We start from the raw sequence: 14638 nt of genomic DNA on the forward strand, positions 1-14638 counted from the left end.
TCTGCCCTTTAAGATAGACTAAATGGCCCACTGTGCTGTGCCGCATGCGGGTTTGCGAGAGCGTGTGGCAAGCCGCACCGCATGGTTAATATAGGGCTGTTGTGTTAGATAAATCAGTGTTGTGTGTGGATGCTGGTTCTGCAAGACATGGTCATTTCATTGTGTGGTCACAGACCTGAGTTCAAATAGCATTTGTTGTTGATTGACCTAGCCTGGCGCAATGGCACCAATCAAATAGTCCCAAAAGTGCAAACCCTGCACATCTGATACACCAGGCTCAATCTAATACACCTCTGAGAAAAGTAAATACTATTTGAACCCAGGTCTATATCCCCAGGGATATGTCCTTCATCCCTTAACCTGGATGACCAGGTTGGGTAGTGGGTGGCATGACTGGCATCTCACAACTCTCATCTGCCCACTTTGTGCCAGCTGATTATGATAAAAGCCGGGCGTTGTTCGCCACAGATCTGAGATTACCTCTGGTCTTTTGTTTGTAGAATCTGCTTCCACCAGAGTTACTCTGGCTGCATCCAAAATGGCACCCTATTCCCTTTATAGTGCACTACTTTTGGCCAGGGCCCATTTGGGATGCATTCCCTGAGTGTTAGACCTCCGGAAAATGGCTGGCTTAAAATGTTACAACCGGCTTCTTTACAATGTTTGTCATCATCGCAGCCCTTGTCAAGTCTCACCAAGACGTACAGACTAGGAAGTAATCCAACAGTGTGTAATGTGCCAACGAGCGAATCGCACGCAAACGCTTGTGGCTGGTGTAGTTACAATCTCTAAACCCTTTTTATCTTAGATGAAATAATCCCTGCGTCAATGCCTCTATACAACAGAGTCTGAGTAGGATTATATTCTAACTAATCAGAGAGTAGAGCTGAATTCTACTATTTATCAACATATAATCAGAAACTCATGAATATGGTTTATAAAGGAACACTACTAGTCTCCATTAAATCTCCCAAAAACTCTGTGTTCCAGTGACTTTCTTTCAAGAGTTAAGGAACTGGGTTACAATAGATTCCATACGCCGGTTCCCAAGAATTGATGGTGTAGCGTGTCTGGTGCTTTCATCTTGAAAGGCATTCTGTGCAAATCAAGGCTCAGTGGACACCGTCACTTCAGTCACTACAGTCTCCTTAAAAGCGTCTACAGTGTTGTCCATTTCCCTGTGATCAAGGGAGGGGACTGTGAAGCCAATGGGACCAGTTTCTTATTGAACTCAACTGAGCAGCACTTCCTTCTCATTGGGCTCTATTGTAGTAGTGTTGATGTCTGGGAACTAGTCACGTATCATTTGTTGTTCTAAACAAGAAGAGTCACCAGTTGATGACATGGTATTCAAAATTCCAACTGAAGAACACTACTCTACCACATTCAACCTCAATGCTGATGTAGACAAAAGTATATTTTTGTCCACGACAAAACGTTACCACTGCTCCCAAATAACTAAGAGCTGAGCAGAGTTTGTACACAATGTAAATAACATTATAATAAATGCTATGTAGCAAATACTTTTTCCCCAAAGCGGCTTACAGTACAGTGAGCGCATACATACATTTTAAGTATGAGGGTGATCAGATTTCGACGTCAGACAACACCAAGACACATTAGGCACCCCCAAGAGTCAATGTTTCATTTGAACACTGTTCCCTGCCGGAGTTTAACGTAAAACCTTGGCTACGCCAGCCACACGGGATACATGAGCTGAAGCGCCGTACCTTCCAGAAGTTGTCCACCTTGCCGTAGACCAGCGACTGGTTCTGCCGCTTGACTTCGTCAATGTGGCGGATGTCGCTGGCATTCAGGTGCTGCTCCACCACAAAGCCCAGGAAGCTGTTGTCTGGCGTGTGGGCTGCAGGGGAAATAAACCACACAATACAACTGTCATTATATGGCTCAACTGGAATCACAATGATTATTGTACTGAAGCAAGTTAGTTCACATTCATTCACTTATATACAGACAAAGGAAAACCAGCTACAAACACAAGCTGTCACTGTACAGTTAATGGGGAACACAACGATGATTATAGGTGGGTAAAGTTAGTTCATTAAATTAGTAATTCAATTGCCAGCACTTTATCGCTATGAGATCTGCATAGGACAACAACAACTTTTCTCTACATTAGTTGATCGATTCATGCATATGCTGTACAGAAAACAAGTGAATAGCATGACAATAGGCCTAATGATTAGCCCTATGATTAGGCTATTTGTTTTGTTAGTGAAGTAGTCGTCTGACTAGAAGTGGAGAGTAAATCTGAGGCTTATGTTAACCATCTTACAATGAACACAGTTACACATAGAAATGTGAAGTGGTGCGCTGGAGTCTGTCGCAGCGGTAACACTCCCAACTCCGGACCACACGCGCCCCCATGGACACGGGTGTTTGAGCCCAGGCTCGGCCAACTGTCTATTCCTTAAATCCTTTCTGTGCCCCTCTCTCTCCCCCCTTATCTGTATCTACATCTGTCCCATCATAAAACAATACAATTATGTGAGGGGATCTCCAGAATAAAAGAGAAGAAAATGTCACTTGTTAAGTTAATGTGAGGTGATGAGTTAACGTTCTATGATTAGAGCCTTAACGTTCTATGATTAGGTCAGAAATGGGCAACGGCACACACTTGGGAGAGTTTCGCCTCGGCACACTCTCGTTTTGGAAATGGAAACTCACATTTGGAGATGAGGATTTCCCCCTTTTTCTGACGAGGGGTGAATGACGGAGATCAGAAAATGAAGACAATGTAAGACTTGGATAGTCCAAATTAGAAAAATGGGGACTTCTGTGACCCCCCCCCAAAAAAAAGCCAGTGCCCTGTATGCTGGTCCTATGGGCCCTGGTCAAAAGTAGTGCACTATATAGGGGATAGGGTGCTATTTGGGACACAAACAACATCTCATCCTGACTCTCTGGGCTTTGCTTGATGGGCTTGGCCCCTCTGAAGTGTATCCCTCTTCCAGACTTACACAACATTCTCCGCTTCTGGAAAGTGGAGGGGAGGGTTTTAGGTTCCTTATCCACCGGGCCTGTTAAGTTGTTGCTTGAAGTCGTTTGTGGAAGTGATTTAATATACGCTGCTCGAGGGAGCTTACTGGTATTTTAGAGCTTTTGCAGAGCGCCAGTAAATCGTGTGGAGAGACGACGTATTGGGGGATAAATTCATGGCCCGCCACGCAACGTGGTGATAATGGAGGCTGGCCTCCTTCCGAGCCGACTGAGAAGGAGGAAAAGTGGGTGAGAGAGAGGGAGCTGCTGTCAGTCTCTATGGCCCAGGCGGGAAAGGGATGTGTTAGGACAACAGGCAGTTAAATCTTTCAACACAGCAGAGAGATTTCCTCAAGAGGAGCGGGGATGGGATGTGCACTGCACGCTCCCCCTCCTCTCCCCCCGATTTCCATGCAGGGAAGATGTAGGTTGTGTCTGAAATGGCCCCTTATTCCAGATGTTGTGCACTACTTTTGACCAGGGTCTGTGGCACCCCATTCCCTATATAGTGCACTACTTTTGATTAGAGGTCTAGGGGGGCACTAGTGCACTAGGGAATAGCTAAAGGGAATAGGGTACCAACCCCCCTGTAGTTAGATACCTATTCCAAAACCTTCCCGTTACTGTTACATGTGACAGGGCCTGTGTAAAAAAAAAAAAAAAGAATAATTGTACAAATCATTTTTCATAATAATAATAGTGCTGGGGAGAAGGAGAGGGAGAAGGGAGGCCTCTGTCATCGCTCAGTGTAAGTGGACGTGACAGTCTGCAGAAAAGGTTTGTGGGCCCAGCTGGACTATGCCAAGACGCCAGGCCAGTCGACTTCAATCAGCCGGCCAAAACAAGACACACACCGGGCTGGGCTCGGCACTTCGTAGCAGACAATCCATACATAATGGAATTTTGGGTAATTTTGTGATAGTCATAAAAATCAATTGGAGAACGTCTCGCATTCAAGCTGACTGGATACGGTCAGAAACGCAGCAGAAAAGCTGCCCCGGGTCCGTTGGCATGCATTGAAATGCGTGGCTTTCTTTTGCAAAATAACTAGGAATTAGCAGACTTATTTTCAGATCATTATGACCCCCGGATTCTATGGGATGCCACCAAAGGTTTTATAAAAAAAACTGGGGGGAGGGGGTTCTACTAAGCTAGATGGGAATTGTTTTAAGAAGGTAATACCAAGGATAATTATGCTATTTTATTTGGAATTTTAAGACCCCTTGAAGTATAAAAAAACCATTGGAATTTGGCATTACTGCTATTAACCCATACAAACGCATTGAAAAACAGATTCACTAAATGGAACCACAGTTAGTACCCCAAAAAATCTAAACGAAGTTTGTTCAGAAGTGTCTGTCCTATATCTGAGAGATATAAGAAATCATTTTTGGGGGACATGCATTTGATCGCTTATTTTTGCCACTAAACTATACCCATATATACACACTGAACATAAAACGCAACATGCACCAATTTCAACGATTTTCCTGATTTACAGTTCACAGAAGGCAATCAGTCAATTGAAAAAATCATTAGGCCAAAATCTATGGATTTTACATGACTGGGAATACAGAATGTTGGTCACAGATACCTTTAAAAAAAAATACACGTGGATCAGAAAACCAGTCAGTATCTGGTGTGACCACCATTTACCTCCTGCAGCATGACACATGACACAAGTAGTAGACGTGGATAAGAAAACCAGTGATTATCTGGTGTGACCACCATTTGCCTCCTGCAGCATGACACATGACACAAGTAGTAGAAGTGGATCAGAAAACCAGTCAGTATCTGGTGTGACCACCATTTACCTCCTGCAGCATGACACATGACACAAGTAGTAGACGTGGATCAGAAAACCAGTCAGTATCTGGTGTGACCACCATTTGCCTCCTGCAGCATGACACATGACACAAGTAGTAGACGTGGATCAGAAAACCAGTCAGTATCTGGTGTGACCACCATTTACCTCCTGCAGCATGACACATGACACAAGTAGTAGACGTGGATCAGAAAACCAGTCAGTATCTGGTGTGACCACCATTTGCCTCCTGCACCATGACACATGACACAAGTAGTAGACGTGGATCAGAAAACCAGTGATTATCTGGTGTGACCACCATTTGCCTCCTGCAGCATGACACATGACACAAGTAGTAGACGTGGATCAGAAAACCAGTCAGTATCTGGTGTGACCACCATTTGCCTCCTGCAGCATGACACATGACACAAGTAGTAGACGTGGATCAGAAAACCAGTCAGTATCTGGTGTGACCACCATTTGCCTCCTGCAGCATGACACATGACACAAGTAGTAGACGTGGATCAGAAAACCAGTCAGTATCTGGTGTGACCACCATTTGCCTCCTGCAGCATGACACATGACACAAGTAGTAGACGTGGATCAGAAAACCAGTCAGTATCTGGTGTGACCACCATTTGCCTCCTGCAGCATGACACATGACACAAGTCGTAAACGTGGATCAGAAAACCAGTCAGTATCTGGTGTGACCACCATTTGCCTCCTGCAGCATGACACATGACACAAGTAGTAGACGTGGATCAGAAAACCAGTGATTATCTGGTGTGACCACCATTTGCCTCCTGCAGCATGACACATCACACAAGTAGTAGACGTGGATCAGAAAACCAGTGATTATCTGGTGTGACCACCATTTTCCTCCTGCAGCATGACACATGACACAAGTAGTAGACGTGGATCAGAAAACCAGTCAGTATCTGGTGTGACCACCATTTGCCTCCTGCAGCATGACACATGACACAAGTAGTAGACGTGGATCAGAAAACCAGTGATTATCTGGTGTGACCACCATTTGCCTCCTGCAGCATGACACATGACACAAGTAGTAGACGTGGATCAGAAAACCAGTCAGTATCTGGTGTGACCACCATTTGCCTCCTGCAGCATGACACATGACACAAGTAGTAGACGTGGATCAGAAAACCAGTGATTATCTGGTGTGACCACCATTTGCCTCCTGCAGCATGACACATGACACAAGTAGTAGACGTGGATCAGAAAACCAGTCAGTATCTGGTGTGACCACCATTTGCCTCCTGCAGCATGACACATGACACAAGTAGTAGACGTGGATCAGAAAACCAGTCAGTATCTGGTGTGACCACCATTTGCCTCCTGCAGCATGACACATGACACAAGTAGTAGACGTGGATCAGAAAACCAGTCAGTATCTGGTGTGACCACCATTTGCCTCCTGCAGCATGACACAAGTAGTAGATGTGGATCAGAAAACCAGTCAGTATCTGGTGTGACCACCATTTGCCTCCTGCAGCATGACACATGACACAAGTAGTAGACGTGGATCAGAAAACCAGTCAGTATCTGGTGTGACCACCATTTGCCTCCTGCAGCATGACACATGACACAAGTAGTAGACGTGGATCAGAAAACCAGTCAGTATCTGGTGTGACCACCATTTGCCTCCTGCAGCATGACACATGACACAAGTAGTAGACGTGGATCAGAAAACCAGTCAGTATCTGGTGTGACCACCATTTGCCTCCTGCAGCATGACACATGACACAAGTAGTAGACGTGGATCAGAAAACCAGTCAGTATCTGGTGTGACCACCATTTGCCTCCTGCAGCATGACACATGACACAAGTAGTAGACGTGGATCAGAAAACCAGTCAGTATCTGGTGTGACCACCATTTGCCTCCTGCAGCATGACACAAGTAGTAGACGTGGATCAGAAAACCAGTCAGTATCTGGTGTGACCACCATTTGCCTCCTGCAGCATGACACATGACACAAGTAGTAGACGTGGATCAGAAAACCAGTCAGTATCTGGTGTGACCACCATTTGCCTCCTGCAGCATGACACATGACACAAGTAGTAGACGTGGATCAGAAAACCAGTCAGTATCTGGTGTGACCACCATTTGCCTCCTGCAGCATGACACATGACACAAGTAGTAGACGTGGATCAGAAAACCAGTCAGTATCTGGTGTGACCACCATTTGCCTCCTGCAGCATGACACATGACACAAGTAGTAGACGTGGATCAGAAAACCAGTGATTATCTGGTGTGACCACCATTTGCCTCCTGCAGCATGACACATGACACAAGTAGTAGACGTGGATCAGAAAACCAGTCAGTATCTGGTGTGACCACCATTTGCCTCATGCGTCTCGTTCACATAGAGTTGACCAGGCTGTTGATTGTGGTCTGTGGAATGTTGTCCCACTCTTCTTCAAATGGCTGTGCCAAGTTACTGGATATTGTTGGGAAACGAAACACGCTGTCGTACACATCAATCCAGAGCATCCCAAACGTGCTCAATGGGTGACATGTCTGTTGAGACCATGGAAGAACTGGGACATTTTCAGTTTCCAGGAATTGTGTACAGATCCTTGCGACATGGGGCCGTGCATTATCATGCAGAAACATGAGGCGGATGAATGTCACAACAATGGGCCTCAGGATCTCGTCACGGTATCCCTGTGCATTCAAATTGCCATAGATGAAACGCAATTGTGTTTGCTGTCTGTAGCTTATGCTTGCCCAACCATAACCCCACCGTCACCATGAGGCACTCTGCTCACAACGTTGACATCAGCAAACCGCTCACCCACACAACGCCATACGTCTGCCATCTGCTCGGTACAGTTGAAACCAGGATTTATCCAGCATGCCAGCGGCCATCGAAGGTGAGCATCTGCCCACTGAAGTTGGTTACGATACCGAACTGCAGTCAGGTCAAGACCCTGGTGAGGACGACGAGCACGCAGATAAGCTTCCCCGAGATGGTTTATGACAGTTTGTGGATACATTTTTCAGTTGTGCAAACCCACAGTTTCATCAGCTGTCCGGGTGGCTGGTCTCAGACGATCCTGCAGGTGAAGCTCCTGGGCTGGCCTGGTTACACGTAGTCTGCGGTTGTGAGGCCGGTTAGACGTACTGCCAAATTCTCTACCCAAATTATGGTAGAGAAAATAACATTACATTCTCTGGCAACAGCTCTGATGTACATTCCTGCAGTCAGCATGTTGCGTTAATATTTCAAACTGGTACCTTCAGATGAGATATGTGAGATATGTGAGGCTTGAGGGCATCCTAGAGCAAAACAGCCGACGTGTACATGTTCGTGAGAGACTCACCTTTCCACAGAGGTGTGTAGCCCAAACTGTTCGGACGTTACAGACAGAAGTTGGCAGATCGGCTGTACCAACTTCAGACAAGTCCCAAGACGCTTGTGGGGGTCGTAGAGCAAAACGAACAACACCATTCTGTTCAGAATAGTTCGGCTGACACCGACGTTTTCGTGAGAAGACAATTTTCAGGGTGTCTCATGGTCTGACAAACACCACTCTAGCTCTGCAGATGCAGAAGTGCGACATCGGCGGATGCGGTGGATTGAGACGCATTCCAATGCAAAAAAACTAACAGATTATTATGGGGATTCTTTGACTATGCTAATTAGAATTTTTCGGGACCGCGGAAATTGACTTTAGGGGGGTTTTAACTGTGTTAGAGCGTTCTCAACAAACACTCTTTTTAGACCAGATAGCGATTACTCTTTCCCAAGTGAAGATAGAACTTAATTTATTGATAAGACAGAGAGCAGAATTTGCCATCCATCGAATTAGACTGGACCATTACTTCCATGGTAATCGTCCCAGTCGTTTACTGGCCAACAAGCTACACAGTAATGATCAATTAGCTGATATAGCAACTATTGAATCTGAAACAGGGGAATTACTATCAGAATCCAAATGAATCAATTAAAGATTCTCCCGCTTCTATCAAGAACTGTACACTTCTGATTGTAAATCCACACAACCAAGCCAGACTAAGTCCTTTTTAAAATAATTAAGAACTCCTCTTCTCTCAGAGGAAGCCACCTCGCTGGGAGACCAAATCTCTCTTAATGAACTCAAAATGGCATTGGATAGCATGAATAAAGGCAAATGACCTGGATGGGACCTATTCCACCCAAGGTCTATTTAACATTTTGGAATCAATTGCTATTGCTGGAAATGATTAATACAGCCATTCACAAAGGTTCATTTAGGAGAGATGTAAATACAGCACTAATTTAGCTTTTGTTAAAAAAAGGTAAGGATGCCAGCCAATGTTCTCATTATAGCCACCTATCTTTGATAAACAGATATTAAACTGTTTTCCAAAATGTTGTCATCCCAAATACTTATTTCCCTCATTAAAATGCAAATCAATTTATAACATTTTTGACATGCGTTTTTCTGGATTTTTTTGTTGTTATTCTGTCTCTCACTGTTCAAATAAACCTACTATTAAAATTATAGACTGATCATTTCTTTGTCAGTGGGCAAACGTACAAAATCAGCAGGGGATCAAATACTTTTTCCCCCCACTGTACATTTTATGGAAAATAATGAACGACTTAGAAGGTGTGTTCCACGATGCACTAGCAGAGTGGAAACTAACCTTCCACAGAGTTGCATTATTTTCCAGAGAAAGCACAGAGCCCCAAGATAATTATCCCTTTTATGCCATGGCTATAATTTAACACATTTGCCAGTAGAAATGTGTTCATTTGCTGAAAGAAATGTGTTCAACATCCACTGAAGTAGCTAGGAAGTTTACTATATACGGTGCATTCGGGAAAATATTCAGACCCCTTGACTTTTTCCACATTTTGTTAAGTTACAGCCTTATTCTAAAATGGATTAAAATCGCTTTTTTTCTCTCATCAATCTACACACAATACCCCATAATGACAAAGCAAAAATAGGTTTTTAAAAATGTTTGTAAATGTATTAAAAACATGTTTTAAGGCTTTTTGACTTATAATTTGAATTATACAAATGATTGAGCCTACTTATACATAATTACACAATCATAAGCTTCCTGTTCCATTTTCAGCCAGTGGCTGCCTGAATAAATAATGAACTTAGGTTATTTAAGAACTCATAACGGTAAAATAGGAAATCATAAGGTAATTAATTAATGAATAAGTGCTGGCTTATAGCACACTATATTTTTATGATCATGCTATAAACGTATGTTTGTTAACTAGGTGTAATAATCCTATCGATTAACATATGTAGCCTATAACAACGTTGGAAAATATTTGTTTCATTTGGTTTTGTATTCAGTTAGCACAGCATGTATTCATTCATATGATCTCATTTTAAGAATTGATGTTCTCTACCCTGACGCTTGTTTTAACCATGTCTGATGGAATTACCAAGTTTTCAGCCAAGTGTTTGAAAATCGAAAATCATTATCTCAATTGCATTATCTGGCCCCAAAAAATCTAAATGAGATATTTTGACCAAATTGTGCAGCCCTACAAAGTGGGTTTGTTAAAAAGTGTTTATCATCGGATAACCTCCACCGACTATTACATATCTTAGACGTTTCTACAGAAACGGCTCCTTGGGTTGTACTATCCACAGGCGGTCAGTGACACCTTCATTGGGGAGGACGGGCTCACAGTAATGGCTGGAACGGAATTAATGGAATGGTATCGAACACAGTTTCCATGTGTTTGATGCCATTCCATGTACTGCTTGGAACGTATGGAAATTGGCTCCAATTCATTAATTTGATTAAAATACTACATGCCAATCCCTCAGCCATAGTTAAAAGAGATGATCATAGATAAATTCAGCTTCATCCCATGTTATACCTAACCAAAATCAGCCCTACTACCTCAAGACCCCAATGGAGGACGCCACCTATACTTATGGAATCTCAATCATTTCCTATTTTAAACATTTGGGAGGAAATATACTGTATTTCCTTCCTTCGATAAAACCATTGCCAGAAACTTGAACAGAACGCTCAAATCAATTCAATCCAACCTCAGTAGATGAAATAATATACCAGTTGTTTTAACTGGCAGAATATCTATTGTCAAAATGAATATATTGCCACGGCTGAATTTCTGTAGTTCAATGCTTCCCGTGGCTCCCCTTCTGGCAGGTGGGAAACATGGCTTCCGGGTGGGGATGGAGGATGCGGGCTGGTGGATGGGGATTGAGGGGGGAAATGGGTTGGGGTTATCTTTGTAGGCATTTCTGTGATTATTTTTGTACCTGTAACGGCCCCTCTGAAAAAAAGAGACAAAACTAAATAAAAGAAATTGGTAAAAAAAAATTAAAAAGGCAGGCAGCAGGGAGAGAGGGCAGCCAAGTGTTTGTTTGAAAAGTGATTGCCAATTCTATGAACATAAATCATGTATAGCAGCAAAGGGGGAACCAACTCCATATTAATGCCCATGATTTTGGAATGAGATGTTCGACGAGCAGATGTCCACATGATTTTGGTAATGTAGTGTATCGATCCAGTATCCCTGCACATTGTAAATATCATAGTGGAACTGACCCTGTATATAGTATGTTAACTTCCTTTACCGTGCTCTTCTTATTTCTATATCTTGTGTATTTTTCTTCTACCTTGTTATTTTTAGTATTACATTGTTATTGATTATTGCAAGAAAGGTATTTCACTGTAACTTGAAAGACTTTGTGGGCTGGAAATGAATCTTAAACGCATTCTTCTGATTATGAGCTGTCACTCCACACTGGTTGCCTCCATACCTTACATAAGGGACAGAAATAAAATTAAACCTGCTTAATGAACAACCCTCACTAACTACCATAGGGTTATCGTACACACACACGGCCCCACCACACGCACGCTCTCAGGAAGCCAGCTTGTTGTCCATTCATTAGCGTTGTCAGGGAGGGTTGGAGGGGGAACGGAATGCACAAGGCTCAGTTAAGACATCACCAGGGCTTATGTGTATCGAGAGAGAGACAGACAGAGAGAGAGACAGAGCGAGAGAGAAAGAAAAAGAAAGCGCGAGACAAAGGAGAGAGAGAGAGAGAGAGAGAGAGAGAGAGAGAGAGAGAGAGAGAGAGAGAGAGAGAGAGAGAGAGAGAGAGAGAGAGAGAGACCCCCTGACTCAGCACTTTGTATCCCTGTGAGGAGGAAATGCAAACAGCCAAGCAGGTCCAGCCCAGCCCAGAGCAGCACTGGCACAAAAGAACAGGCTGAACCTGTTGTTCTTAATTAGAGAGCAGCACTCACATTTTTTGGCAGGTGTCTTCTCTCTCTCTGTATCTCTATCACTACATCTTTCACGCCGTCTTTTATTCTCTCACTCTCCGTCTCCCCCTCACTCTCCGTCTCTCCCTCACTCTCCGTCTCTCCCTCACTCTCCGTCTCTCCCTCACTCTCCGTCTCTCCCTCACTCTCCGTCTCTCCCTCTCACTCTCCGTCTCTCCCTCTCACTCTCCGTCTCTCCCTCTCACTCTCCGTCTCTCCCTCTCACTCTCCGTCTCTCCCTCTCACTCTCCGTCTCTCCCTCTCACTCTCCGTCTCTCCCTCTCACTCTCCGTCTCTCCCTCTCACTCTCAGGGCGCCTTTCTCTCTCCATCTCTCGCTTAAGCACATTGCCCGGAGGAGAAAACAACACTTAATCTTTTTTGACTGGTCCAGAGAGATGCTTCCTTCTTTTTTTAAAAGCCTAGAGTCTCTTGAAAAGTTGTTTGCATCCCAAAATGGCAACCTATTCTCTATATAGTGCACTACGTTTTTACCAGGGCCCATAGGACCAGCTCATAGGGTATAGGGTAGAATAAGGTGGAATTTGGGACGACTGTCTGGACTTTACTTGATGCAACTTGATGGACTTGATGCAACCAGGCCAAGGAAGGATGAATACTTCACAGCTGTCATCTGGCCATAACTCATCATAATCACATGTTTTTTTCTGCCTGAATTTTTTTATTGTCAAAAAAGGAAATCTGCTTGATAAGAAATTTAAGAAAGTGCACTGAGGCCATATGCTTTTCTGCGTGGCTTGTTGAATGTTAAATTGAAAGACATTGAAATTCTAGCGTGAAATGCAATTCTATTCTGCGTAGGTTTTGATAGGCCTTGTAGTGAAATTCTATTAAAAAAAGACAATTGGCTGGAAATACAGAGCGCTTTCAATCTACCAAGACAATTTCAGTTCAACATTTAGTTTCCCTATTCAGAACTTGTGGAACATTATATATTTTAAAAAAACATACCTTGAATTTATTGCAAGACTAATGATGATAATGATTATAATACATAATTGTACAAACTCAAATTAGGACCTTTGCTACTTTTCCCCTTTCATTTTAAATCAGCTCTTTCACCACAGGAAAAACACTTAGCTGAAATGACATGAATGAAAACAAGCAGGGGAAATGCAGGAGCAGAGGAGGTTTGAAGGGGCGTGCTGTCTAGAGTAGATTAACCTAACGTAGCAGGCGTAAAAGACACGCCTGAAACTACATCGCCTACATACTGGTTTTGACAAAAATAACTGTCGGGGGAGGTTCTCTTCGGCACTGTTCAACCAATCCAGTAAATGTGGAGGAGGAGTTAAGATGGAGTGCCTCCTTGTTGACGTCTATTTCCCCTGAAAACAGAACATCCTGTTGTTGGGGACTCGGCAGAGGATAAGCGGAGATAAACATCGCTGTAACCAACTTCAGCATTTTACAGGGGGGAGTTTCCCTCTGATGTGTTCATTAGGGCACGAAACAACAACAAATAAATGACGCTTTGCAACGGAAAACGAAAATGAAGGTTTCCTATTGGACAAGTCATGGAAGAGCAGTCCTTGTTTTAGTTTGTTTTCCTCTGTTTGGCACTTGGTAAACACAACCCATGGCTGGCCTTCCCGAACACAAACAGAGAAGACTAGACGGGGGAGGGCTAGTCCTGGGGAACCTGTCTGAAAACCTCTAAATGCTCCATTGCGATGTACTCATATTCACAACGCCTCTCAGAGTAGGACTACTGATCTAGGATCAGGTCCCCTGTGTCCATAAAATCTTATTCAATATGATCTAAAAGAGATAACTGATTCTAGATCAGCAGTCCTACTCTAAAATGCTTGATGCATACCTGTGAGCTGTGACAGATGAGACAGACAAATTAGAGTTGGTAATTTCCCCGAATTGAAGTTAAATCTCTAGAATACTGCAGCATCATCTCAGGAATTGGGTATGGAAAACATAAAACCAATGGGTGGGTGCTGTATGCACGTCAATGTGGGTGGTGTATGCACGTCAATGTGGGTGGTGTATGCACGTCAATGTGGGTGGTGTATGCACGTCAATGTGGGTGGTGTATGCACGTCAATGTGGGTGGTGTATGCACGTCAATGTGGGTGGTGTATGCACGTCAATGTGGGTGGTGTATGCACGTCAATGTGGGTGGTGTATGCACGTCAATGTGGGTGGTGTATGCACGTCAATGTGGGTGGTGTATGCACGTCAATGCATTTCCCACATCAAAGGGCTCTTTTATTTTATTTATTTATTTATTTCCCTTTTATTTAACCAGGTAGGCAAGTTGAGAACAAGTTCTCATTTACAATTGCGACCTGGCCAAGATAAAGCAAAGCAGTTCGACACATACAACAACACAGAGTTACACATGGAGCAAAACAAATATACAGTCAATAATACAGTAGAAAAATAAGTCTATATACAATGTGAACAAATGAGGTGAGATAAGGGAGGTAAAGGCAAAAAAGGCCATGGTGGCAAAGTAAATACAATATAGCAAGTAAAACACTGGAATGGTAGGTTTGTAGTGGAAGAAAGTGCAAA

General features: G+C 43.5%; 1 protein-coding gene across 1 annotated transcript in view; it reads right to left on the reverse strand.

Moving 5' to 3' along the window:
• LOC106575089 (alpha-1,6-mannosylglycoprotein 6-beta-N-acetylglucosaminyltransferase A) overlaps positions 1–14638 on the reverse strand; it is a 143156-nt gene that overhangs the window by 44391 nt on the left and 84127 nt on the right. The window contains exon 11 of the mRNA XM_014151270.3: positions 1731–1864. Coding sequence (XP_014006745.1) covers positions 1731–1864 — 134 coding nt within the window. The remainder of the gene's footprint in view (positions 1–1730; positions 1865–14638) is intronic.

The sequence above is a fragment of the Salmo salar genome, chromosome 17 (genome assembly GCF_965601325.2).
Source record: "Salmo salar chromosome 17, fSalSal1, whole genome shotgun sequence".
Lineage (NCBI taxonomy): Eukaryota > Metazoa > Chordata > Actinopteri > Salmoniformes > Salmonidae > Salmo > Salmo salar.